The sequence below is a fragment of the Sitophilus oryzae genome, unplaced genomic scaffold, assembly GCF_002938485.1.
Source record: "Sitophilus oryzae breed Bouriz unplaced genomic scaffold, Soryzae_2.0 scaffold_1745_pilon_pilon, whole genome shotgun sequence".
Classification (NCBI taxonomy): Eukaryota; Metazoa; Arthropoda; class Insecta; order Coleoptera; family Curculionidae; genus Sitophilus; species Sitophilus oryzae.
The window spans coordinates 1,850,929-1,877,362 of record NW_022146441.1 but is presented as its reverse complement, the minus strand read 5'-3'; the positions used below and the strand labels follow the sequence as shown (position 1 = coordinate 1,877,362).

The following is a 26,434-nucleotide window of genomic DNA, read 5'->3' as shown; positions in this document are numbered from 1 at the left end:
AAACCGCACAAGTAGACGTTTACGAAAATTGTCCATCTAGGGTTGGAACTTTATTTTTCACAATTTGTTATCGACGCCTATGATCCTTATGATAGGCAGTCATTTTCACGCCGTGCCTGCACCCCGTGTCCGCTGATGTTTACGAGTAGCGGAGTAGTAGGCTTTGAAAACAGTTGAATGTCGGAGATTGTTGATTTCGGCCGAGGGAAGACATTGTTTGTCAAGCTAGTTAGAATTACATTTTAAATATCAATTTCTGTTAAATATATTAATCTCCCGATTACAAATTAGTTACTCATTTTACTACAGCTCTGTAATAGATTATATTTAGATATATTATCTTCATTTTTAAAATAGTTTATTTTTTCTGCACACCGTTCCCTACAAACGTAAAAAGCGGCAACACTGTATGCCGCTTTTTATTTTGTCTCTCTGTCTGGCAACCGGTCATTTATATTTATCTCTGTCGCATGCACTAAAATACAGACCACCCTACGTATACTGGCTACGAAAATTCTTATGCTCTGTATAGTTTAACAAATCACAGAGAAATATTTAATTTTTTGATTTAATTCAACACACTTAAAAATAAAAAAAAAAGTAATAACTGTTGTTACTGGTAACATTGATCCAACAACACAGTTTTATCAATATATGCATTCTTTTGTCTCCTACCCTAAATCAGCTTTCAGTAATATTGCGTTTTTTTGTTCAAAATGCCAAAAGGCAAAAAGAAAAAGCTAAAAAATAATAAAAATGGCGATAAAAACAAGAAAAAAGCACCCTCAAAGCCGAAGAAAAGCGGGGGTAAGAAATCTAGATCCAAGACGGCCAGGTAACAAAGTTTTTTTTTCTTTATTTATTATTGTTTTAACAAATTATACATAATTTAACGTTCTTTTGTGTTTCTTTCTGAACTGTTTCTTTTCCTTTCGTTATTATAGGCAATAAATTAATTTTAGATTCGCGGTTTAGAAATAAATTTACAACATCGTGAGCCAGAAAATAGGATCTGAATGTGTGAAAAAACTATATATCTGATTTAACGACTATAAGATCAATTGTATTTCTTTATTTTTTATAGACTTGTTTTATTTTTGGTATGTGTTGGCACGTGTGGTCATTGATTTTGAGAAAAATAATGAAGAATGATGTATATATTGTATTAATTTAATTAATTATTAAAAAAAAAACAAAATTAATTATTTTAGAAATTATAAATTTATAATCAGTAGGTACCTAATTATTAATAAAATTCACAATAACAACCACAATAAAACAATTTAATAAAACTACATTATATTATGAAACTATACAAAAATATTAGATCTTTATAGAAGTCATTTATTAAAGATCCTGTAATATATTAAACGCACTGTTTTTACCTGATACGTTTTGACTGAACATGTAAGACGTTAGGTAAAACATTATGTGTAGAAAAGTGTAAAAAATGGTGTATAAAGAAGGTTTTTGTATTAATTATGTTGTTCCAGATGCAATATGGACATATTTACAGAGGTTGCCATGGAAAATGCATACACCACCTGTCATAACGTTCAAGATTTGTTAAAATGTCGAGGCTTTCCATGGCCAGATGCTCAAAAAAAGAAGAAGAAAGGCAAAAAATAATTTATTCAAATATATTAATGAAATCTAAATAAACATTTTTAGTAATTTTTGAGTCTTGTTTAGTAACATTATTACTACTATTAATATTATAAATACCCTAACTGCAATTATTATTTTTTTTTCCTTATTTATATAGGGTGAGTCTTAAATAAGAGCAAATATTTTAAGGGCTGGTAGATCTTGATAAAAGAAACATATATTTTAGTTATTCTTTACCATCTTGAAAAAAAAATTTTTTTGCTTAAATTTTGAAATTCACAGGTTCTTTTCTGGGTTTTCTTTCTTGTAAATTTAATTTACTATCTATATTGCCGTATTATCAAGATATTATGTTTTTAACTAAAAACTCAAAAAAAATAAAAAAAAAATCAAAATTTTCATGCTTTTCGCGAAAAAAACCTCGAATTATACTAGCCCTAAAAATATTTGCTATTATTTATGACTCACCCCGTATCATTTGACAGATTTCTTTCTGAATTATAGAGCTATATTTTCCAAAAATTAACTTTCACTGGCTCGCCCAAGAATTGTGTTTCATTTTCATATTATTTTCATACTATATATGTTACAGTTAAATTCCGATATCCGGTTATACCATACGATTGAAAAAAAAATGTCAAAGACGACTGGGAATGACAATCCATGATATTTTTTTTTAATATTACTTAAAAAAGGTTGTAATTTATTTATATTAGTGTAAAATAATTTTTAAATGGTGTAGTTGTATTCTTTCTTAATCTTCCTATAATTACTCTTAACTTTTGACAAAGTTTTATGTCAATTTTTGGTAAATAAAGTCTAGAGATTCATCTCGCCAAAATTGTCGTCGATTATCATTCCCCAGCCGTCTTTGACGCAGTTTTTTTTCGATCATAGGGTATTACGATATTTATTGAGTAAAAATGCATTAAACATTTTTTTTGGTGTGTTTTGTTTGTAGACCTAACCAAACCAACCTATATTTACGAACTTACATTTTCACCAAATTGTCCTTATTTCTTTGGTCCAAAAATATTTTTTCTTCGACTAAAAATTCTTCGACCTCTGATATTAACTCTCAAAAATAAATTATCCATTTTCTTAGGTCTAAAAATTCTTGTTGAAAAAAAATCAAAGACTATCGACCTGATATCAAGTGTGCCAAAAAATTAACTATGGTGTAAGCGAGGAGACGAAAAACAAAAGCAAGACGCATGCTTTTTTTCCTTCCAACGGGAACGTGCCTATACGTTCCTAGATCGTTTGGACCCCCTCGGGACAACTATATATAAAGATCGGGAGTACCGTGGAGAACATACAGAACTCAACTAAAGTTAGCCAAAGACAATAGTTCATCGACTTTACACTGGTATATAATCCAGACAGAGTTAAGTGAAAACTTGTTTTTTTCTTGTGCAAAAAATTATTTATTGGTAAGTTTTTATTTCATTTTTTTTTAAATAAATTTGTTGAAATATTTTTTATTCATATTTAACATTAAGAAAAATATATAACAGTTTTTTATGATATTCAATAAGATTAATTTAAATAAATTCATCAAAACTTCATTAATGTTTTACTTTTAGTGAATTATTTCTAAAAACATTTTTTTTCCCAATCGTATTTTTTTTCTGGTATTTACTTTTAATATTTTGAAAAATTTTGCAAAAATGTAATCTTTTGTACAGGGTGAGTCTTAAAAAAGCGCAAATATTTTTAGGAGTGGTATATTTCCACCCCCCAAAACACGATTATTTTTTTTTTAATTTTTTGTAAATTTTTTTAGTCTTTAGCTAAAAAACATAATTTCTTGATAATATGGCAACATAGGTAGTAGATTAAATTTACAAGAAAGAAAACCCAGCAAAGACCCAGCGGTTTTCAAAATTTAAGCAAAAAATATTTTTTTTGGAAATTTTCAAAGTAGAATAATTCGGTTATTTTGGACATATTTGAAAAACGGTAAAGAGAAAATATGTTTCTTTTATCGAGATCTACCAGCCCTGAAAATATTTTCTCTTATTTAAGACTCGCTCTGTATTTTGATTCAATCGTTTGTGAATTTTATAATATTTTATTTTTAAATTTTAACTTATCGAAAAACGGAAAGTGAATAATATTTTAAATTATTTTTTTTGTTTTGTTTTATTAATTATAATATTATTAAATTTGTCTGTTTCTTTCTAATTTGTTGAAATAAATAGTTTTTATTGTACTATTACCAGGACGTCAACGGTTCTTAAACAAGTTAAAACAATACATAATTATTATTTTAATATTTTTTTGACATTATTATAAACATTATTTTCATACAAATTTATTATTTAAACAATCTTTTTTGTAAATAATGTCTTAAACTTTAGAAAAAAACAGACAGAACTTTAGAACGACAGAAATTTAACAAATTAGATATAATTTTTGTTCCGATAATTTGGCCACTCTGTTCATTCAAGAACTAAATCGTTACTAGACGTATTAAAATTAAACCGGCATGTTTTACATCAAACTTTAGCAGATTTAAAGCCTTCATCTGAAACTACTCAAAGAACACGCGTTACATACCGTATTGCGTTAAAAATAACTGGCCAAGTACAATCTTAGGCATCTGTAATGGAGAATTTAAACAGAATATTCCCGACATATTCGCAGCTCTTTAATTATCTTCTTGAAAAATTAAAACAATAACGTAGAAAATTCAAAACAACATTTGGACAACAAATTTTAGTTTATCAGTGAAAAAATATCTCAAGCTAAAAAGTTATTTTAAGGGGGGGCAAGAGGGGGCATTTGCCCCCCCCCTGGATCACTAAAACAATAGAAATAAAAGCTATCTTCTTACATCCATCTGTAAAAAAATAATCATTATTATGAAATATTTAGGTGTTACCTACCTGTAAAATAATAAAAACTGTGGTAATTATTGGGAAAACTGGAAATCGTCCGATTTTCACCAAAATTATTATACACACTATTTTGAGGTCGTAGATTACGAATCTATTTTTTTCTTGGCGGCCTCTTACCGTTTTTCAGAAAAACCGAAAATTATTTCAACATTGAATTTTTCTTTATTTCGGCCCTATAAAGTAATAATATCACTGTATTTTCATTATATTATAGTTTATCTAAAAGCCACACTTGATTGGGGATAGAAAAATGTCCAATATTTTACTGAAAAACACTTTTCTTAACAAAATAACAAAGAAAATTGAGACCAGATGGAAGTTTGACATTTGATATATGCTTCTTTCTCTCTCCTATGTAATGAGAGAGACAAATATATTCTAGACCTAAACATAAATTTACAACGTTGCCATATCTTCTATTTTTTCGGGTGATTAGGGATATTAAATAAATTACCTATTATGAGATCGACAATAATTAAATATATATACTATATCCACAAAGTTACGCGGAAGAGTTTTGATTGCATTGGTTTTAACTTCTTTGCGGAGGGTGTTAATCTTTTGTTGTTATATTATATCAAAAAAAGTTGTAACCAATGCAATCAAAACTCTTTCGTGCAACTTCGTGGGTATAAATAGTCAGATCTCGTTGGTAAAATAGCACTTATGGGAAGGAGCCGTTCTTCTGGCGACCCCCTTTCGTAATTCCAGAATGAGCGAAAAAAGCACGCTAAATTTAGGTTTAGCAACATTGCTTTAAATGCCAGAAACACATAAGCTTACTTCGGGTTTCTCTTATTACCGATTCTGAACCGTCCTAGAACTGTGATGCGTATGCGCAGAAGGAAATATGAAGACATTATTTCATTTGCGCATACGCTGCAGAGTTCTAGGACGGTTCAGAATTGGTAATAACAAGAACCCGAACGAAGCTATAACCTAACATTTTCAGATTGTTAAAAATTTATTTTAGCAAATTTTCCTCTATTATGCATAGAATTGGTTAAAAAAGCAACAGAAAATAGCAAAAACACCATTGATTATTGAATACCTAATAAAATATGTGCTAGAAAACCTTAAAAATATGAGAAATTAAGAAAAATTCGATATTGAATTATTTTCCGTTTTTCTGAGAGACGCCGAAAGGAAAAAGTTCAGATTCGTAGTCTACGACTTCAAAATAGGGTGTATACCAATTTTGGTGAAAATCGGTTCCAGTTTTCCCAATAATTACCAAAAATGTGTTTTAATTTTTTATTCATTTTTACCTTGGCCCCCCCCCCCCTAAATTTCATTCTTCCGGCGCCCATGCTTATGTTGAAAATTGGAAACACACGTGTGCTGTTAAAAGTAAAAGTTTATTTTTCTCCAGGTTTACATTACACACACTCCAACTCTAAATATCCATTAATAATTTCTATGTTTTATGTGCTATTTCTTCTAAACTAAACAATAGAGAACAGAATAATATTTAGATTTAATTAAATAACAGATATTTTTAATTAAGGTATAAATAACACTTCAAAAAGTAACAGTATTTTTTTGTACACTACTATTAAAATTTTGTTTTTTTAAAGTTCAAATACCTATATTGTTCTAGTGGGCCGATTTTGATGATTTTTTAAGCAATATTCAGCTAAATTATTTGACTTTTTATTATATCTTTCTAAAATAAAAATAAAAGTTCCTATCTGTCAATTATACGAGAGAAAACAAAATGTTGATATTTTAGTGAAAGTTTGAAACGCCCTGTGTAATATGTTACGTTTTGTAAAATATTCTAATAAAGTTACGATGAGTTTTTTACGGCTACTAAGCTATCTTAACGTACACTTCGCACTAAAAAAGGTTCTAAAAAGAACAATGTTCGACTGCAAGGTCTGCTGGTAAACATTTGCAAGCTGCCAAAACGAATGACAATGCCAAGAAATAAATAAATAATGTGCATATACATATAAAAAAATTCTCAAAACAAATTTAGTGTTTATGGTTTCTAATTTCTAAAGTAAAATAAAATGGCATTTCTAAAAACAAAATCTTACTCCAAAAGAATTTGAGAAAATACATTTTTGTTATAGAAAACTATGCCGCTTACTGTAGCATGCCGTGCCGGTGACGCTGACAAGCATGACAAAGATGTCAACGCTCTCTTGTTTCACAAAGGAAAACTCTACAGTGCCGGAGACGACGGTAAAATTAAGGTACCAGCCAAAAAAACCCTTAAAAATCAGCATTTCAATAAAAAATCTGATTGTAGTTATGGTCCTTGGACCTGCTGAAACAAGCCGAAGTCCAAGGTCACGTAGCGCCGGTGTACAGTCTTGCTGCAAGTGACGACACGTTGTACAGTTCATCCAGCGACGGTTCTATCAAGTTGTACGACTTAAACACTTTGCAATTGAAGCAGGAGTTGACAAAGAATGAAAACGTCGAGTACTGGAGAGTTAGATACTTTAATGGGCACCTGTTTGTTGGTGATAATGAAGGAAATGTAATTAATTTAAGATTTTTTTTTTATTAACTTTTCATTGTTCTTTAATGATTTTTCTAGGTAAGCGTCTACAAAAACAATGCGTTCTACGGTTTGGTCAATGTAGCAGAACCAGTAAAAGACTTGCAAGTTGTTGAGCCTTACGTCCTGACAGTACAAGACACTGATTTGGTTATTACCGAAGTTAAACTAGATGGTAATATTAAAAAATTGAATTTCTAGAGAAGAGATCAATTTTTTCTTTAATATTTTCAGGTGAAAAACTTCAATGGAATCAAGATTCTAACATTCCTGGAAGAGCTCCCGTAACTCTAATAGGATCAGGATATATCGCATTGATTGCTAGGGATGGTAAAGAAATTTTGTTGCATAGTGCTGACAAACAAACGGGATTCAAAGAGCTGACAAAGATTGTGGTGAGTATATTCTTTAATAATGTTTTTTTAGTTTAGGTATTGTTACGTTTTTCGTCGGTTCCGTGTGGATAGAAAGTCACAATTTATTTAAACACTATTTATTTAACACTAATTAACAAAAACAATAACGATAAAAGACTTATAGAACTATTTACAACGATTTATAACTAAGAATTTATTTTTAATTTTAGCGCGTCAACTGTATATTTATAACTGCCCCCTGTAGGCCACCGCCGCCGGCTTTTATACCAACAGGTAAAGAACTCTAGAATTGTCCATAGATCGTTAGGTGCGTAGAGAAGGTTTTCGAATGTTCTCGTATGTACTCGTCCATTCCAGTGGGACTCGATTCTTCTCGAACGAATGAATCATTGCGGTGTCTATGCGATGTTAAGGTCATACGAGGGCGGGCCATATTGTGAGGTTAGGTCGAGTCCACACGGGCCCGCAACACTGCCCCCTTCTTAGGCACATGCTCGTCCCGAGATGTATACGGTGAATGAAGGTATTTGCAAAGCTGGCCCCTGGTACATTGCGAAGTCTGGTAGAAATAGCAGTCTACAGTTTTCTCTCCCGATCTCAGCTTTGGGTTGTAGCAGCAAACGAGGATCTCGATTCCCGTAAATCTGAACAAGACTTCAATCATGTTCCGGATTGTACGCCAACTCAAACCATCGAGTCCACACGCCAGCTTCGGAATGGCTAATCGTGCAATGTTGTTGTTTAGCAGGGCTTCTCTCAGTTCAATCAGGGTCTTCCATAGATTGAGATAAGTCGGCTTACTCGGGGACCATTCCTTGGTGACCAGGTAGAAGATGTGCCTTGCTTGACCATGTGCATTGTCGGTTAGCCTCAAGACGCTTCCAACCTCTGGATCCTGTCGGCGTAGTTCTCCGACACGCCCAAACTTCTCATTGAACGTCGCAGCGATTCCTCTGGACATCCGCAAATCTCGAGCCACACAATGAGCGAGCGAATAATCAGGAGGCACGGAAAAGAGGTCTCGTTGATCTTCTTTGGTTACACCATAGCGAGCCTTCTCACTGCTGTTGTATCGGGCCATGAAATCGTCAAAGGACATCTCCGAATCAGGGGGATCAAAGCTGCAGGTTCTCACGGTCCCAGCACGATCTTCTATTTCGCCTTGGTAGGGGCTCAAACGGTTGAAATGGACTACCCTCGGTTTTCCTTTTGGCAATTTTCTGATACGGTATACGACGTCATTAATTCTATCCATGACTTCGTATGGCCCTTCCCACGAGGATTGTAGCTTCGGAGATAACCCACGACGTCTCTGCGGGTTATATAGCCACACCAACTTCCCTGGTTGGTATCCTCCATGCTCAGCTTGAATGTCGTAGTGTTCCTTCATTCGGTCACTAGCACTTTGAATATTTAGGCGGACTCTCTGATGAATGTCGTCCATCCTTTGACGTAGTGTGTGGACATAATCTTCTCCGGCGACTTCTTCTCCCGGTCGGCAACCAAATTTCAGATCACAGGGTAGGCGCACTTCCCGTCCCATAACGATGCTGGCTGGAGTTTGCCCTGTAGATTCTTGGACGGATGAACGGTAGGCCAACAGGAACAGGTGAAGAAATTTGTCCCAGTCTCTTTGGTGGTCAGAGACTACTTTGGCCAGATAACGGTTGATAGTTCTGTTCATGCGTTCAACCATCCCATCGGATTGTGGATGTAGAGCAGTCGTCCTGGTCTTGCGGATGTTCAGGACTTCACAGACGCCTTGGAACAGATTGGACTCAAAGTTTCTTCCCTGATCTGAATGAAGCTCCATGGGAACACCAAACCTGCAGATCCATTCTTTAACAAGGGCATCAGCAATCGTGGACGCTTCTTGATTTGGCAACGCGTAGGCCTCGACCCATTTGCTGAAGTAATCCATTACTACCACAATGTATTTGTTGCCATCGTTCGTCTCCGGGAAAGGACCAGCCACGTCGATCGCTATTCGTTCGAAGGGACTACCAACATTGTACTGGCGCATAGGGGCTTTACCACGCTTTTGTGGCCCATTAATGGCTGCGCAAATGTCACATTTCTTACACCAGGCCCTCACATCTTCTTTGCAGTTCACCCAGTAGAACCGTTCACGCAGCTTGCCAAGTGTCTTGGTAACACCAAGATGTCCACCGCTGGTTCCATTGTGAACTTCCTCCAATACTTCTGGGACCCTCTTCTTTGGAATGACGATCTGCCTTCTCTCTTCTTGTCCCTCCGGTCTCTCGATCACACGGCGAAGTAGTCCGTTATCTATTACCAAAGAATTCCACTGAGCCCAGTATGACTTTACGTTCGGCGAATATCTGCAGACTTCTTCCCACGTTGGTCTTTGGCCTGCGTTTTTCCAGTTAATTACTAAACCTAATTCTGGGTCACTGGTTTGGTCATTTGCAAGATCTTCGGGTTGCCAACTATCATTAACCACAGTTGTTCTTAGGAGTTTCACTTCTTTCTCTTCAGCTCGGGAACAATGCTTACAGTCCTTAGCGCAAGGTCTTCTGGAAAGTGCGTCGGCATTCCGATGGATTGCCCCAGCTCGATGTTCTGTGTCGAAGTCAAATTCTTGTAATCGTTCAATCCATCTAGCTACCTGCCCTTCAGGATTCTTAAATTGCAACAGCCATTTCAAAGCAGCATGGTCTGTTCTTAACAAGAACTTTCTTCCATAGAGATACTTGTAGAAGTGTTCCACTGCTTTAACTACTGCTAGTAATTCTCGTCTGGTTACACAGTAGTTCCTTTCCGGTTTTGACAAGGTCTTACTAAAATAACCAATAACTTTTTCTTGACCATCCTGGATCTGAGACAGAACAGCGCCTAACGCAACATTGCTAGCGTCGGTATCCAATATAAAGTTTCCGTTGCCAAGAGGGTAGCTAAGTATGGGCGCACTAGTCAGGGCCTTCTTCAATTTTCGGAATGCCTCGTCAGAATCTGAGTCCCAAGAGAAACGCCTCTCGCCTTCGGTAAGTCTGGTCAATGGTTTTGCGATGGTGGCAAAACCCTGTACATAGCGGCGATAGTATGTGCATAGTCCCAAAAAGCTTCGTAGTTCATGTTTATCTTTAGGTATCGGCCACTCTTCCACTGTCTTGGTCTTCTGTGGATCTACCGCAACTCCTTGGGAGGAGACTACATGGCCCAAGTAGTGTACCTTTTCTTGACACAGATGACATTTCTTGGGGCTAAGTTTCAAACCAGAGCTCCCTAGTCGCTTGAAAACTTCTTCCAAATTCTTCAGATGATCGTCAAAGGATTTCCCAACCACTATGATGTCATCCAGGTACACCAAACAGGTATCCAGGATAGTCCCTTTAACACAGACTCCATTAGTCTCTCAAAGGTAGCTGGCGCGTTGCACAATCCAAAAGGCATGACGGTAAATTGCCACAGTCCGGAGCCCACCGAGAACGCTGTCTTCTCTCTGTCTTTCGGCGCCATGTCGACTTGCCAATATCCACTCTTCAGATCTAACGTAGAGAATATCGTTGACCCCGCCAGCGTGTCTAGAGTATCGTCTATCCTCGGCAGGGGATAACTATCCTTCTTGGTAACATTATTGAGCTGCCGATAATCAACACAGAACCTGGTGGTACCGTCTTTCTTCTTTACTAGTACTACCGGCGATGTCCACGGGCTGTTAGATGGTTCGATGACACCCTCTTCTTTCATTTCTCGAAGGATTTTATCAGCTTCTTCACGTTTGGCGAGCGGAAGTCTTCTCGGATTTTGTTTGATTGGTCGTGCATCTCCGGTATCAATTTTGTGTTGTACTAAATTGGTACGACCTCTCTGTCCTGCTTCTCCTTTATCAAACACATCTTGATACTTGATTATCAGGTTTCTCAATTTTCTTCTATTTTCGGGAGATAATCCTTTAACGTTTACTAACTCCTTCACCATTTTGTCCGGAATTTTTGAAGTCGAAACTTTGGAGGCTTCCACGCTTCGAACGACTGAGGAGACCGAACAACAGTACCCTAAGAGGGTTCCCTTCTTCAAGGATACAGAATAATAATTCGTGTTCATTACTCTCACCGGTACAGTTTTCTTCGCTCGTAGCAGGGCTTTTCCAACAGCGATCCCTCGTCCTATTTCGCTGTCATGGTTCCTTGGCTCCAACAGAATAATACTCCCATTATTCATTTTACCTTCTAGGCAACCATCCAAAAATATCTCACAGCGCTCAGGGATCGAAACATCTTCTGCTACCACCACGCGAAGCGTCTCCTCACATTTTCGATGCAGAACCACTTCTTCTTCATTTATTTTCAAAATTCCTTGTTTGAGGTTTAGCTCAAAACCTCTAGTGGTCATGATGTCCATTCCGAGAATAAGTTCATCTTCGATATCTGCTACTAACACTGGATGTTCAAAACTGGTGCTCCCAATAACAAAATTAAGGTTTACTTCTCCATGGACAGCAGCGGAGCCCCCCGTAGCAGTACGTAGTCGCCATTGTGTTGTTTTAACCTTCTTCGATGTTTTAAGAATGTCCGGTCTGATGATAGTTTTCGTCGCACCTGTATCCAACAGCATGGTCCGGAACTCTCCATCAACAAAACCATCCACAAAAATGCTGTTGAATTTGTGTTGTAGCGAGGCGACTTGAACAGTTTTCGTTGGGGCATGTTGGGTGCAGGTCGACGTGTGCCCCTTCATTTCGACCCTTAGTAGTTTTCCGACCTCGACGAAGCCGGTTCTTCGTTCTTCTCCTTACAACGGCTTCGCACGTGTCCCACCTGTCCGCAGTTCCAGCAACGATCGGTCCCTTCTTGCCCATGTACTGGTCCATTATCTTCCGAATAATCCCTTCCACGGATTCGTCAGAACATTCGTCGATGGCCCGTACTCTTCCTAAAGACCGAGAACTTTGTTTCGCGGCCTCAAATTCTAGGGCACGTGCTAAAGCATCCACCAAGTGCGTTGGGTGGGCTAGGAGAAGTGCTTGTCTTGTCTCGTTGTCACGTAAGTCGTCGGAGAATGCCTGTACTGCCAACCGCTCCATAACATTCTCTGGCGTAGCAGGGTACGCAAGGCGAACGAGGCGGGCTACGTCGGCTTCAAACTCCTGCAGAGACTCATTTGACTTTTGAATGCGATTTTTTAGCTGGGAATGACATGTTCCAAATGAGCTTGGCCGTACCTCATTTCTAAATGTCGTACCAATTGCTGATAATCTCCCTGTTCCGATGGTGACAATGTCTGCAGAATATCAGTCGCATCTCCTCGCAGTGCGACAGTCAAAGCGGTAGCCTTTTCAGCGATTGTCCATCCGTTCGCTCTCGCAACGGCCTCAAACTGGCAAAAATAATTGGCCCAAGCGGTCTTTCCGTCAAACTGTGGAGGCTTAATAACTGACTTTGAGATATACTTATTTTCGACTAGTTTCGGTGCCTCCGATGTTTCTTGACATTTTGGTGAATTTGCCTTTGCTATTTCTTGTTTTAAAATTTCGATTTTTCTATTTACATCTTCCTCAATCTCTGTTATTTTATTGTTAAAACTTTCTTCCAAAATTACTATTTTATTATTAAAGCTGGCCTGTATATCTTTAGAATTTTCGATGATCTTATCTTCTAATGTATTGATTAAATCCTGGGAATTTTCCATAATTTTATCACTGATTTTCTCTTCTAAATTAAATTCCAAGTCAATTATTTTACTATTCAAATTGTTCAAGTTGTCGTCTAATTTTTGTAGGCACGAGTCAAGGTCACCTTCCAACTCAAAGCAAATGTGTGTCAGGATCCTCACCTTCCTCCACCAAAACGTCTCTTAGTCTAGCTTGCAAAATGCTTTTCTTTCCATCTGTTTCGCATTCCCTCTCTTCCAGAACGCTTTTTTAATTCCGACACTTTCAAGTCTTTCAACAATTTTTTCGGAGCCATTGTCTGTCTTTTTATTTTACTAGTCTATCACACACGCCACACTTGACACCAATTGTTACGTTTTTCGTCGGTCCGTGTGGATAGAAAGTCACAATTTATTTAAACACTATTTATTTAACACTAATTAACAAAAATAATAACGATAAAAGACTTATAGAACTATTTACAAACGATTTATAACTAAGAAGTTATTTTGAATTTTAGCGCGTCAACTGTATATTTATAACTGCCCCCTGTAGGCCACCGCCGCCGGCTTTTATACCGACAGGTAAAGAACTCTAGAATTGTCCATAGATCGTTAGGTGCGTAGAGAAGGTTTTCGAATGTTCTCGTATGTACTCGTCCATTCCAGTGGGACTCGATTCTTCTCGAACGAATGAATCATTGCGGTGTCTATGCGATGTTAAGGTCATACGAGGGCGGGCCATATTGTGAGGTTAGGTCGAGTCCACACGGGCCCGCAACAGTATTATACAGAGAAGACCAGGCTACTAGTAACATAGGAAGTTGCCGGACGAATTTACGTTTACCCGTTTTGCGTTCGTACTGGAGAGTCACTGCAGGCTAGTCGGCTGGTCAGACAGTACGCAGTTGTTAGTTTGCAGTTGTGCTTGGACAGGTCGGTCGTGACAGACTGGGAATACGACGCGAGTAGTGCCGAGTATTTATTATTTTCATTTTAAGTGTTTACCTTCACTTAAGGTAACATTTAAAATAAAAATACTTAAATATTTATTATTTGAGTGTGTTTACAAGCCAAAACTAAAAATAAATAAATTCTCTAAACCCAAAAAAAACTATAATATTACTCTAAATAAAAAAAAGTTATAACAAGTGTTCAAAAAGACCACCTTCTTGTGCTAGACAGAAGTCTAGGCGTTCGTAAAATCCCCGTCTGACATTGGCTAACATATTAGGGCTAACAGTTTGGAAAGCCCCTCGTATTTTTACTTGAAGCTCATCCAGATTATTAGCCCTATTATGACCATACACTTTGGATTTTACATAACCCCACAAAAAGAAATCATTGGGAGAACGATCTGGTGATCTAGCGGGCCACAAAATAGTTCCATATCCACTAATTAAACGGTTGGGAAAAGTATTGTTCAAATATTCTTGAACAATACGGGCATTGTGGGCAGGGCAACCACCTCAGCAATTTGATTACTTGAAAACGTGGGATTTTGATCCGCGGTAACACAAACGAACACTTGCTTTAACTCCTGTTCTTCATTAATCAACACATCAGGCTTTTTGTGTTTTTGTGGGGACACGCACCCATGTGTTTCAAAATTATTAATAACTCTTGATATAGTAGGTAAAGATGGAATTGGCCTGTTTACAAAAGTTTGTGGAAAAATTGTTTGTATATTCCGATAAGACCTATTTTGGAAATACCATTTTACAATTTTTGTTTATGTTAATTTACAAAGATTGGATGTGACAATTTCACATTTCTGAGAGCAACGACGATTGAACTTGTTTCCATGGCTAACTAAGTGAAATTAGTCAAGAAAGATAAGAATTGGTTATAACTCAGTAATTTTGTGAAAGAAACATATTATATCTTATATCGTTGAAAAGCTTAAAAAACAGCGCTTTTTATGAAGTCTTGGCCAACTATGGTTTCCATTTAAAAAACATATGTTTGTGTCATATGTCAAAAATGACAGGCTTTAGAAAAAATCGGAGAACACAATCTCATTAGGGATGTGATTATCTACAACTTTTATCTGAAAACTTTTTGTCTAAAATAGATTATAATGGAATTAGGGACAATTTTTAAAATAGCCAAAATTTGTTTTTTTTTTCGAAATATCTAGTAAGCCATGAACTTTTTCGAAAATCTGAAAAGCGCATATTTATGACCCCACAAAACTGCAATTCTTTCCCCATTTAACTGACTCTCTATCTCCAGTAGTTACCGAGATACCCATAGAGAACATCGTAGGAAACTCACCCTGTATATATATCAAGCTTTGCAATACATCAAAATTTCAATTACTGGAATTATAACGTAAATATCTTTTACAGCATGGATCCAAAGACGATAGGATCATCAATGCCCTAGCTGGAGTCCAGTGGGGCAATAAACTTGAATTATTCAGCGGGGGATGGGACAAAATTCTAAGAAAATGGAATGTCCAAAACCAATCTCTCGCAGATGGCGGTAGTGTGGACGTAGACATTGTAATAAACTCCATAGCTACAGGTGACCAAGATCAAATCTACGCCGCTGGTGCAGATGGACACATTGTCAGAGTGGACGTCAGATAGATTGATTGATTGATATATTTTGATTGTTTTGTATTAATTTTTTTATGTAATATTAATTCGTCTATGAATAATGTTTGATTAATGATTGTATTTGTTGTATATTTTGGCTGTATGATTTTAATAAACCTTTTTTAATGCATTTAAACTGTTTATATTAGTAAATAATTAAAAATCATAAAAAGGTCTAAGACACTCCAAGATATTTCTCAGGACTTACCACCGAGTGGCACAGAGGTACTAAAAAACTGACAAAGCCAACTGGCTGCCTAATGAATTGGCTGTTATTTCAATAAAAAAATTTAAATTAATATTTTGTTGAGTTTCAAGACTGATAAATCTTTTAGAATCAATTTTTTTAATCGAAAGCAACTTATTCCTTAATATTAGAAGAATTTTTGTTTATACAACCTGTTTAAAATCAATAATACCCCAAATACTGTATTTAAATCATACTTTATGCTATTTTCGTAAATAAAAACATTTTTTTAAGTAATGTATTATACATTTAAATGTATGAGAGACAAATAAATAATCATTTGTCTGTTCCAAGCAAAGCTCTAGGGAATTCCATGCTTGAATTTTCCCGATATTTTTAGAAACTTTATTTTTAAATCTATTTACCACTAAAAATAGCACCCTCATACATCTAGATCATTCCAAAACATTTATAGCAAACATTTATATTTAAGTTATATGCGTTTGAGGTTAAATTTATTGTTTTTTTCACTGTGGTACCCTATAAATTCGGATGCATTTATTTTGTTGCTGAATCTATCAGCGCAGTGTATGTCTTTTGAGTTTCAACGTTAAATAACTGCCTTGACATGCCTCTGGAAATTACCTGTAGAGCTTCTGACAATGATAAACACGAGTGGGACGTAACATACTTGCTGTATCATGGAGGAAAACTTTATAGTGCTGCAGATGATGGAAAAATAATGGTAGGAGTTTTATTTACTAACATCAAAATATTATTTTTTGTAGAATATAAAATTTTCAACACATCTACTTTTAACGATGCTATTAAAAAAATACTTAAAATATGTTTTTTCTATAAACAAAAGTATGACTTTTAATGGATGTGTTCAATGTGTAAAACTATTTTATGACGCTGGTGTTAAAACTAAGTAATATTCTTTTAACATTAGATTTAAAAGTGTTTTACTTTTAACACTAACTTCTAACACTAATGGTTTACTTCATTTAAAAAAAAATTGACGCCGGGAGGCACGTATAGCCGCCCATACTAAAATATGTTAATAAAAAGTTGATAGGCAGTTCTTTTAGTTTCAGAGTAAAGGAATTTTTCCAATTTTTTTATCTCAAAAACTGCGACTTTGACTGATTTTGATGTTATTACAAATTTTGTTGCAAATATTATTCCTAATATTAAATTGAAAACCGCGTTTCGCTAGCTACTGTAATTTTGGAGTTACGATTTTTTTAAATTTTTAATCCCCTCCCATACCCCCTTACCAACCCTCCTCCCCACCAAAAACTAATGGCCAGATTCTCGGGTGCCACAGTATTTTTGTGCCAATTTTGGTTAAAATCAGTTTACCGGTTTTTGAGTTATCGTGTTACAGACAGATGAACAGACGGGCAGACGGATAGACGGACAGATGGACAGACAAACAGACGGACAGACGGACAGACGGACAGACGGACAGACGGACAGACGGACAGACGGACAGACGGACAGACGGACAGACGGACAGACGGACAGACGGACAGACGGACAGACGGACAGACGGACAGACGGACAGACGGACAGACGGACAGACGGACAGACGGACAGACGGACAGACGGACAGACGGACAGACGGACAGACGGACAGATCGGACAGACGGACAGACGGACAGACGGACAGACGGACAGACGGACAGACGGACAGACGGACAGAACGGACAGACGGACAGACGGACAGACGGACAGACGGACAGACGGACAGACGGACAGACGGACACGGACAGACGGACAGACGGACAGACGGACAGACGGACAGACGGACAGACGGACAGACGGACAGACGGACAGACGGACAGACGGACAGACGGACAGACGGACAGACGGACAGACGGACAGACGGACAGACGGACAGACGGACAGACGGACAGACGGACAGACGGACCGACAGACCGACAGACCGACAGACCGACAGACCGACAGACCGACAGACCGACAGACCGACAGACCGACAGATGGACAGACTGACAGACAGCTTGAAAATTACTTTTTTGCCGATCTTAATAGCCTACCATACCTGTTGGTATGGTCGGCTAAAAAACTTAAAATTTAAACTTAAAGTTTTAAGAAATCACAATTCACCAAATCGTTTTACTTTTAACCCTGGTGTTTCACTAATCATGATAGTTCAAATACAAAAATATATAAGCATTACATTTATTTTACCTCTCCAGATTTGGTCTCAAGATTTAACCAAGTTAAATGAGGTGCAAGCCCATCCCTGTTCAGTTTACTGTCTTACTGTCGGTGATGGAGTACTATGGTCTTGTTCCAATGATGGTACTATCAAATCTTGGCACCTAGAAACACTCAAACCTATAGAAACGTTGGTGGAAGATCAGGAAGTAGAATTTTGGCAGATTAAGTATGCCAAAAACTGTCTGTTTTCTGGAGACAGCAAAGGAAATGTAAATATACTGAAATATCCTTTAAATAATTATTCATAACATAGAAAATTAACAAACATTTGTTTAATTATGTTCTGCAGATCAATGTTTACAAGAAGAATAAGCTTTATGGACAGATAAACTTAGCAGAACCAGTGAAATTGATGTTGATGTCTGGACCTCTGATTTTTACAGTTCGTGATTTGGATTTGGTCATTACAGAAATGAAGATTGAAAGTAATGAATGTCTACATAAATCTACACTTATATATACTTCTGTTTTTAATAAATACATATCTAAACCAATAAAGTAACTAATTATAATTTTCAGAAGACAATATTCAGTATGGTATGAAGCAAGTGTTCATGGGAAGAGCGCCAGCTACCTTAATAGGCAAAAATTTATTTGCCTACTCAACAAGAGAAGGAAGAGAAGTTGTTATCCATGAGAATAACCTTGAGAAGAACTTTAAAGCTGTGGCCAGAATAACGGTAAGATTTAAGTAGTTTTTGAATTTGAAAAATGAGGGTTTTGAATGAAGACCTCTCTCTTAGCCTGTTTCTTTAGTAAACATTCTGCTTTTTTCTGATCCAAAGTTATAAACATAGATAAAAGAAAATAATCTACTATTAAGATAGATATGAAACTTAATAGTAAAATTTTGGGTCAAAGCGCCCCTCCGTGTTTTTAGTGGAGACTACGTTTAACCCAGCGCCTTCGCCTTTTCTGCTGTAAATGTTTTTTTATGTTTATATTTGAATTCAAAGGATTTATTTTTAAAGTTACACTGATATATTAGAATATCAAAGTAACTTTAATAAAACATAAGAACATATATATTTTACAATTTATTTTTTTATTTATTTTACAGAGTTTCATGTAAATGATCGTAAGTTGACTGGCTGTCTAAATGAATAGACCTAGATTTATAGATTTTAAAGCTAACGAAAAAAAAATCAAAAAACGAACACATACCATATATTTTTTTTATATCTAAGATACATACCTTATCGTCTTTTGGAAACAAGTACATTTTTGCAGTTTGGTTAGTTTCTTTGCAAGATGCAACACAACAAGAAGACACCATTTTTACAGTTAATAAATAATAAAACTATTTCTGAGTATGATATTTAAAATTTAGATAGATAGAAAATTAAAAAACAAACCAGTATTTGCAAATGCAGGCCCAAATTCAATAAAAATCAAAATTTTTCCTGCGAAAATCAGGCTTTTTTCACTGAAAAGGTATTTTTTTATTTATCATGGTTTATCAGCAGTCATTGTCAAGTTGACGATATACAGGGTGTTTTCGAATTAGTCTAAAAAAATTATGGTGTGATTCCTCATGTGTTCAACAATTTTTATATAACCATTGGGTCTAAAGTACTTCCTTTCTGATCTACAGGGTGTTATAAATTTAAAAAAAATCGATTTTTTTGCTTAACACAAATGGTACACCACTGCTTTTTTAAAGAAAATATATTTTTTTCTTGACTGGCCATGCTTTTTCAACAAAATTGATCTTTTGAGTTTTTCTTGTTCATCAAACGGTTGTCGAGAAAAAAATAAATATACTTATTAAGAGCCCGCCTTAATTCATTTTCTAACGATTTTATATTTTTTAGATTAATTAGGAAACACCCTGTATATGCATATCATAGGCAACCAAATAAACTAGTAACCTCTAAAAATTATTTTTCCTACCACTAGCGACATACCGTGTTTTTAGTGTGTACTAAATTATTTTATCAAAATTTCACCATATAAGTTTCCAGGTTATAAAGGTATATTTTGTAATATTTTCTTTCCAGGAGTGTTCGGATTTACTAATCAACGCTTTGGAAGGTGTGGTGTGGAATAATACTGAGCACCTCTTCAGCGGTGGATGGGATAAAATCTTAAAACACTGGTCCATAACGCGGAATTGTCCAGAGAATGTAGCAAGTCTGAATCTGGATTTGGTAATCAATGTGATATCTGCTGGAGAGAAAAACGAGGTATACGTAGGCGGTGCAGATGGGCATTTGCTTAGAGTTACTGTAAAGCCTTAGAAATAATAATTTCTATTGATTAAAAGTGTGATATTGTATTTAGAGTTAGTGAGATTTTGTTTTGTTTTGATCCTATTTTATAAAGATTGATTGTCTATATTTTTGTAATCTGTTTATTTCGGATTTTTATAATGTAAATAAACGTTTAAAAATTCGTCTCTTTTTCTCTAAAATTTGGTATACAGGGTGTCCCAGCCTGAGTGTGCATTAGAAGGTTCTAGAGAAGTACAATATCTAGATCGGAGATTTTTTGCACATTATTGTTTCATAACGAGATCTATCGAATAAAAATATTTTCAATATGGCGGCACTATCGGAAGTACCAAAAATTGACAGCAACTTTCTTTTTTTAAATGAGTATCCCCAATTTTTATTACAAAACTAAATTCTCTGTAAAATTTTATGAATTTTGATATTAAACACTCTATACCTAACATTAACTGTTTTTGAGAAAAAAATATTTAGAATTTTTGGACAAAAAAACTGCCTGTTTGCATTAGGGTAACTAGCAATTTATCCTGGGATAGGCCTGTGGGAGGGGGCCTGGGGTTGAGCCCAAGGGGGGCCTAGGGCTTGTGTTTTTTTGAAAATGAAAAATAATTTTATAAAACACATTTTTTAATAAAACGTTTACATAAATTTCTCTATCAATAAATTTCATAGACTTGGATATCAAACCGTGTTCCCGTAGATTACTTAAATACCTACAAATTTTCTAAAAAAATAAAAATTAACACATTTTTTGAACACAACAAAATAATATCGACTAAACAACACTAGAAAACGTCATTTTTACTGCATCACAAGCAAATAAAAATTAATACGTAGCCAAGAGTCATAACTCAGGATTTCTCTGGGGGTGCCCAGCAGTATATGGGGTGGCCGGCACTCCCGGGCACCCCTGTAGTGACACCAACCATCTTGATTGCTATTTTATTGAAAAATCGCTTTTTATTCAAAATCTCAGCCAGATATAGGAAACCCTAATATAGTTTAAAAGAGCATTTGAATCTGCTTCGATTGGTTTTAAAAAATACAGAGTCTTGCATTTAAAATAACGAAATTTTTATGTAAAATAAGTATTTAAAATAGACAAGCAGTTTTTGATACCCCTGTATACATTTCAGAAAGCAATCAATTTTATAGTAAAGTTTATTTTTCTAGCTTAAAAGTCAGCACAAGAATTAATTCTGAAAAGTAATGTACAGGGTGTTAACAACCTTTTTTATTATACCAAAGCTTTTAGACATATTAAACCCTTATAATAAATGCCTTATTTTATGTCCTAGAATCGAAAAATGAAATAAAATACCGGGTGTTCCATAAGAACAAATATAACTTTGGTATGGATCTTAGTTCCGACACTCTGTCTTCCCACATATACCCATACAACATTTTGTTTCTACATCTTTCCGTTTTTGCATAATTAACCGAGGCGAATGAGGTGCGCCACCCTGTATATATTCTTCTACATTTCACACAGAGACAATACAAAGTAAAATATTGTCATTTACATAATAAAATTACGGTAAATATAAATAAAACATTAACCCAAAAATGAATTTAAATTGAATTGAAGGCAACGAAATAGAATTTTATCAAATCTAATTAATATTCCTATGTACTTTGATTCGTATTATTTTTATTTGTTGAAGTACTAAAATGGTAGTTTTAAGCAAGGAACTTTTTTATGAAAAAGTACTAAAAGAATTCACCTGCAATCATTTGCATACTTGGGAAGGAAACTGCTTGAAGGCCAACTTTGATCTTTGTTGCGATGTCTTTCTAGGTTCACTGAAATTTTTTATACCAATCTATGTGGTAAGTGTAAAAATGATTTCTTATCCAATATAAAAATACTGACATTGCATTTATTCATTAGATAAGAGCAGTTCTGGATTATAGAAAATACAAAGACAAAAAAGTGGTTTTGAAGAAATTTGTTCAAAATGAAATTAGGTCATCTTTTTATGGTATGTTATTGGGTAGTTTGCTGCTAGGAAGTAACTGTGTTTTATGGTATAAGCACTATTTTTTTATTTTGTAATAAAATGTATTATTAATTTATATGTATGTAGTAGACTTACTGGAAGGATGAATTATTATAACATAGGACTCATTTCTGGATTAGTATCAGGATTAGGACTGCTTGTTGAAACCAAAGAAAACAAAATACTGGACACGTTAATTTTTTTTAACTTGGTAAGTTTTTAAGTAGTTAGTTATTGAAGTAAAACTTTTTTACGCATTTTAGGAGCAACATTTCAAGACTTTGCGCGAGCAAAAACAGTTTTTAGTAAAAAACTATTTTTTACGCGTATAAAACTATTTTTTGACGTAAAAAGCTATTTGTTGTACGTAAAAAACTATTTGTTACACAAAACATTTACAGCAAAAATATTTTTTTTTAATTTATTACTTTTTCAACATTGCAAACTACGCTTTTAGTTTTTTTACACTTATAGCTTACACTTCTAGCTGTTAGTATGAAGTTTCACTACAAATATGCGCACATAGTACGCACACAATTTTTAGCCGACCATACCGTTTGTCTGTCTGTCTGTCTGTCTGTCTGCCTGTCTGCCTGTCTGTCTGTCTGTCTGTCTGTCTGTAACACGATAACTCAAAAACCACTAATCCGATTTTAACCAAATTTGGTACAAAAATACTGTGGCACCCGAGAATCTGGCCGTTAGTTTTTGGTGGGGGTGGGGGGTTGTAAGGGGGTATGGGAGGAGGTTAAAAATTTAAAAAAATCGTAACTCCAAAATTACAGTAGCTAGCGAAACGCGGTTTTCAATTTAAGATTAGGAATAATATTTGCAACAAAATTTGTAAAAACATCAAAATCAGTCAAAGTCGCAGTTTTTGAGATAATTGAAACTAAAAGAACTGCCTACCAACTTTTTATTAACATATTTTAGTATGGGCGGCTATACGTGCCTCCCGGCGCCAATTTTTTTTATTATTATTACATACAGGGTGATCAATTTTAAACCACAAAGACATCTTGTTCTCATACATATTTATTACATGTAAAACTTTGTGTATTTCAATTTGATCACCCTGTGTAGTTGTGTAGTCTTATTTTTTAGCTGGTTGAATCTGCCTTTCAAAATATCGACTATCATCAAATTGTGAACCTAACAGTAACCAAACAAACTATATTTTATATGTTAATAAGTAGTGCTTTGATGTATATGATTCAAAAGAAGAACCACAAACTAGATTTTGTTCATTTCTGGTAAAGAAATATTTACTAAAAATCATAAAGTATTGAAGTACTATTACATACAACTTTTCTTGTAGGTTCTACACACCAAAAAATTTTATGAACTTGTGCGACGAAAACTACACATGTTATCATAAAAATGACTGTTATGATTACATCTTTAAAGTAAGATACTTTAACAGAAGCGGTGATTGGGATTCGCTCAATTTTCTTTTCATCATCTAGTTTTCACAATACAATCAAGTCCCCACGATGCTAATGTATTTTATTATTATTTTTTTTTATATTTCTTTTAGAAAAGTCTGAAATATTTTGGACTTGGTTATGCTTTCAGCATAATTAAAAAACTTATTCCGAAAATGCTAAGTTTAGTGCAGAAACCTCAAAATATTTTTGGAATTTTGGTCAACAAGGACAACGTGAGATTTGGAGCTTTTATTGGTGGTTACGTCTGCTTATACAGGGTATTTATTTTTTTTATTTAATTTTATTTTTAATTCATTTATATTTTGTAGTTTATAATATGCCATTTATTGAAAGCAAAAATAATAGATAAAAAGTATTTTGGAGCTATTGCAGGCTTCTTGGCTGGTGGTACTTATGCTGTAGCACCGAATATACAAGTCCTTGTTGTTGGAATTACAACACTGTTACAAGTAAGTACTGTATTTACATTTTTTATACTATATAAGTATTTTTTGGAGACTCTTTAAACTATAGTCTGTCCTACGAGACAATACCTGATAGTGACAGTTATAGTCTGTCATTTTGGAATATGATGTACTAAAATCAACTATTTTTTCTTATTTAGGTATTTTATCACCAAATATCTCAAGAATGCCAAATTAAAAATAGTGCGGTACTTCAACAGCTTGTCTACATGGTATCTCATGCAATACTGATACATCTGGCATTTGTGTCAGTAGATACATGTCCAAAATACTACATAAATATGATCAATACTGCCACAAGGAATTTGTAAGAAATTTACTTTAAATCACTCGAAGACTCAAAGACTAGATCATTTGTATATAATTTTCTTTTTAGGTATAAAAAGTTGTACAACAATCTTGTCATTGAAATGATACTGTCGTAGCAAGAAGAAATAAAACAAGTTGCTTTAAAAAATGAAGTTTTATTATTTAGAAAAATATATTTAAAAGAAAATGAATTAAGAAACTACAAACCTATAGTACAAACAAGTTACCTACAGTTCAAACCAAATAAACTGTTAAGCTTGACCGGTACAGCGTTGCCTACTTTTACATATTTTCTTTTGTCACTTAAGATGGATACAAGCCAATATCTTGATTGTTTGTTGAGCGATCGTTTTCATTTTTGGCAGGAGGCTGTATGGCTATAAGACGTACATTTTGCCCGGGGTAAGAAATGCGATACCTCATAGACGTACGTTTTAATGGGGTTTGATATTTTTCGAGTCAAGAGTAAAATACTCTTAGGACAGTATTTATTTCAAATCTGAAAAATTATATTGAATCCTCCTTACCTAAGATACCTAAGTTCTAATTTTTATAAATACCGATACAAGGTGTGTCATTAAAATAAGACATTTTTATTTTTATTATTATTTCTTTAAGTACTTACGACGCCACTGGATAAACAACTGGTTTATTATCAATAACCAATTATACCCAATTATCAATTAATAATCGATTTAAGTTTGGTCGAAGATGTTGACTTTTAGTTCATTATAGTTTTATAAATCTTTGTTTAGAGCATATTTTTCAAAATTAATAGTGATTGTTTTAAATAAATATTTGGATATTTTAAAATACTCCTCAATAAAACGAATAAAATTCATATTTCAGATTTAATTGAAAACTAGGTTTTTAAATTATTTTGTAACTCATTTTATTCGTTTGTATTAGCAAACTTAATAAAAACAAAATAAATTGAAATTGTTTAGTTTTTTTGTATCGTATCTTAATTATATGATGAAGCTATGTGAAAACTTAAATCGATTATGTATTGATAATTGGTTATAATTGGTTATTGATAATATACCAGTTGTTTATCCACACTGATAAAAAAGATAGACTTTACTAAACTAAAGTCGTTCTTGAAAAAAAAAATTTAGTGGCAAGAGAATTTATTTTAGTGTAAAAGAAAATATTTTGCCTGAAGAAAAACTCTCTTAACTCAAGAAAACTGGTTCTCTTGAAAAATTCGAAAATTTTTGTTGAATCTATTTTCATTCAACCAAAAGAAAAATACGCTAGGAAGTACTTCATTCAAGAAACATGGCCATTGTTCCAATAGCTAAATACTCTTTTGATGAAAAATAATAACGACACGCAAAGACGATGACGAAGGACGGTATATACAATCAGTCGGCAGTTCGATCAGTCGTATGTAGTGGTCGAGAACTCGATGATCGATAGTCCTCTACTGATCGATAGTCCCCACCATCGATAATTATCGATAGTCGGTCCTTTGACAATCGATTATTATCGATAGTGTTCGATAGTCATAATAATTAGTGAGTTTACCAGTTTTTAGGTTATTTTTTTAAATAAATTATGTTTTTTGGAAGATCATTGACGTACAAAACTAACCCAGACTCTTTAAATAACATTTTTATATTAAATCACCGCCTGCAAATGGAATGGACCGTAGACAAACTAACAAAAGCAAGACGCGTCAACGCTGTACTGCAAAACGGTAACAAGTTTGATAAGAGTTTATTACCGCGCTTACGTCAACTGGCCTTTTAGACGAGGACGGTTTACTTATGGATTGTGTATTTTGTAGTAGCCTTTTAGACAAGGATGTTTAATTAAAAAGCGTTTATTAAAATCAAATAAATTTATTTCCATCGGTAAAATAAACAATAATTTCTGGACATAACAGATATAAAAACAAAAGTTAAATAAACGAAAACGTATTCC

The 26,434-nt window shown here is 34.6% G+C and overlaps 4 protein-coding genes across 4 annotated transcripts; all 4 read left to right on the top strand.

Moving 5' to 3' along the window:
• Nucleotides 1-454: 454 nt before the first annotated feature.
• LOC115882078 (small lysine-rich protein 1) lies at nucleotides 455-1,676 on the top strand. The gene is made up of 2 exons (XM_030899912.1): nucleotides 455-835; nucleotides 1,494-1,676. Exons 1-2 carry the CDS (start codon nucleotides 717-719, stop codon nucleotides 1,627-1,629), a joined length of 255 nt encoding a protein of 84 aa, XP_030755772.1. The 5' UTR covers nucleotides 455-716; the 3' UTR covers nucleotides 1,630-1,676.
• A 1,230-nt stretch (nucleotides 1,677-2,906) lies between these two features.
• LOC115882077 (myosin heavy chain kinase D-like) lies at nucleotides 2,907-15,746 on the top strand. The gene is made up of 6 exons (XM_030899911.1): nucleotides 2,907-3,041; nucleotides 6,590-6,712; nucleotides 6,769-7,002; nucleotides 7,063-7,198; nucleotides 7,258-7,418; nucleotides 15,365-15,746. Exons 2-6 carry the CDS (start codon nucleotides 6,596-6,598, stop codon nucleotides 15,605-15,607), a joined length of 891 nt encoding a protein of 296 aa, XP_030755771.1. The 5' UTR covers nucleotides 2,907-3,041; nucleotides 6,590-6,595; the 3' UTR covers nucleotides 15,608-15,746.
• Nucleotides 15,747-16,274: 528 nt separating this feature from the next.
• On the top strand, nucleotides 16,275-20,440 carry LOC115882061. The gene is made up of 5 exons (XM_030899885.1): nucleotides 16,275-16,548; nucleotides 18,029-18,262; nucleotides 18,343-18,478; nucleotides 18,573-18,733; nucleotides 20,054-20,440. The coding sequence occupies exons 1-5, from the start codon at nucleotides 16,432-16,434 to the stop codon at nucleotides 20,291-20,293; spliced, it is 888 nt and encodes a 295-aa protein (XP_030755745.1). The 5' UTR covers nucleotides 16,275-16,431; the 3' UTR covers nucleotides 20,294-20,440.
• Nucleotides 20,441-21,898: 1,458 nt separating this feature from the next.
• Nucleotides 21,899-24,653, top strand: LOC115882003 (transmembrane protein 135-like). The gene is made up of 9 exons (XM_030899815.1): nucleotides 21,899-22,114; nucleotides 22,176-22,312; nucleotides 22,372-22,495; nucleotides 23,389-23,537; nucleotides 23,603-23,690; nucleotides 23,822-23,989; nucleotides 24,041-24,181; nucleotides 24,337-24,503; nucleotides 24,573-24,653. The coding sequence occupies exons 1-9, from the start codon at nucleotides 21,956-21,958 to the stop codon at nucleotides 24,619-24,621; spliced, it is 1,182 nt and encodes a 393-aa protein (XP_030755675.1). The 5' UTR covers nucleotides 21,899-21,955; the 3' UTR covers nucleotides 24,622-24,653.
• Nucleotides 24,654-26,434: the final 1,781 nt, after the last annotated feature.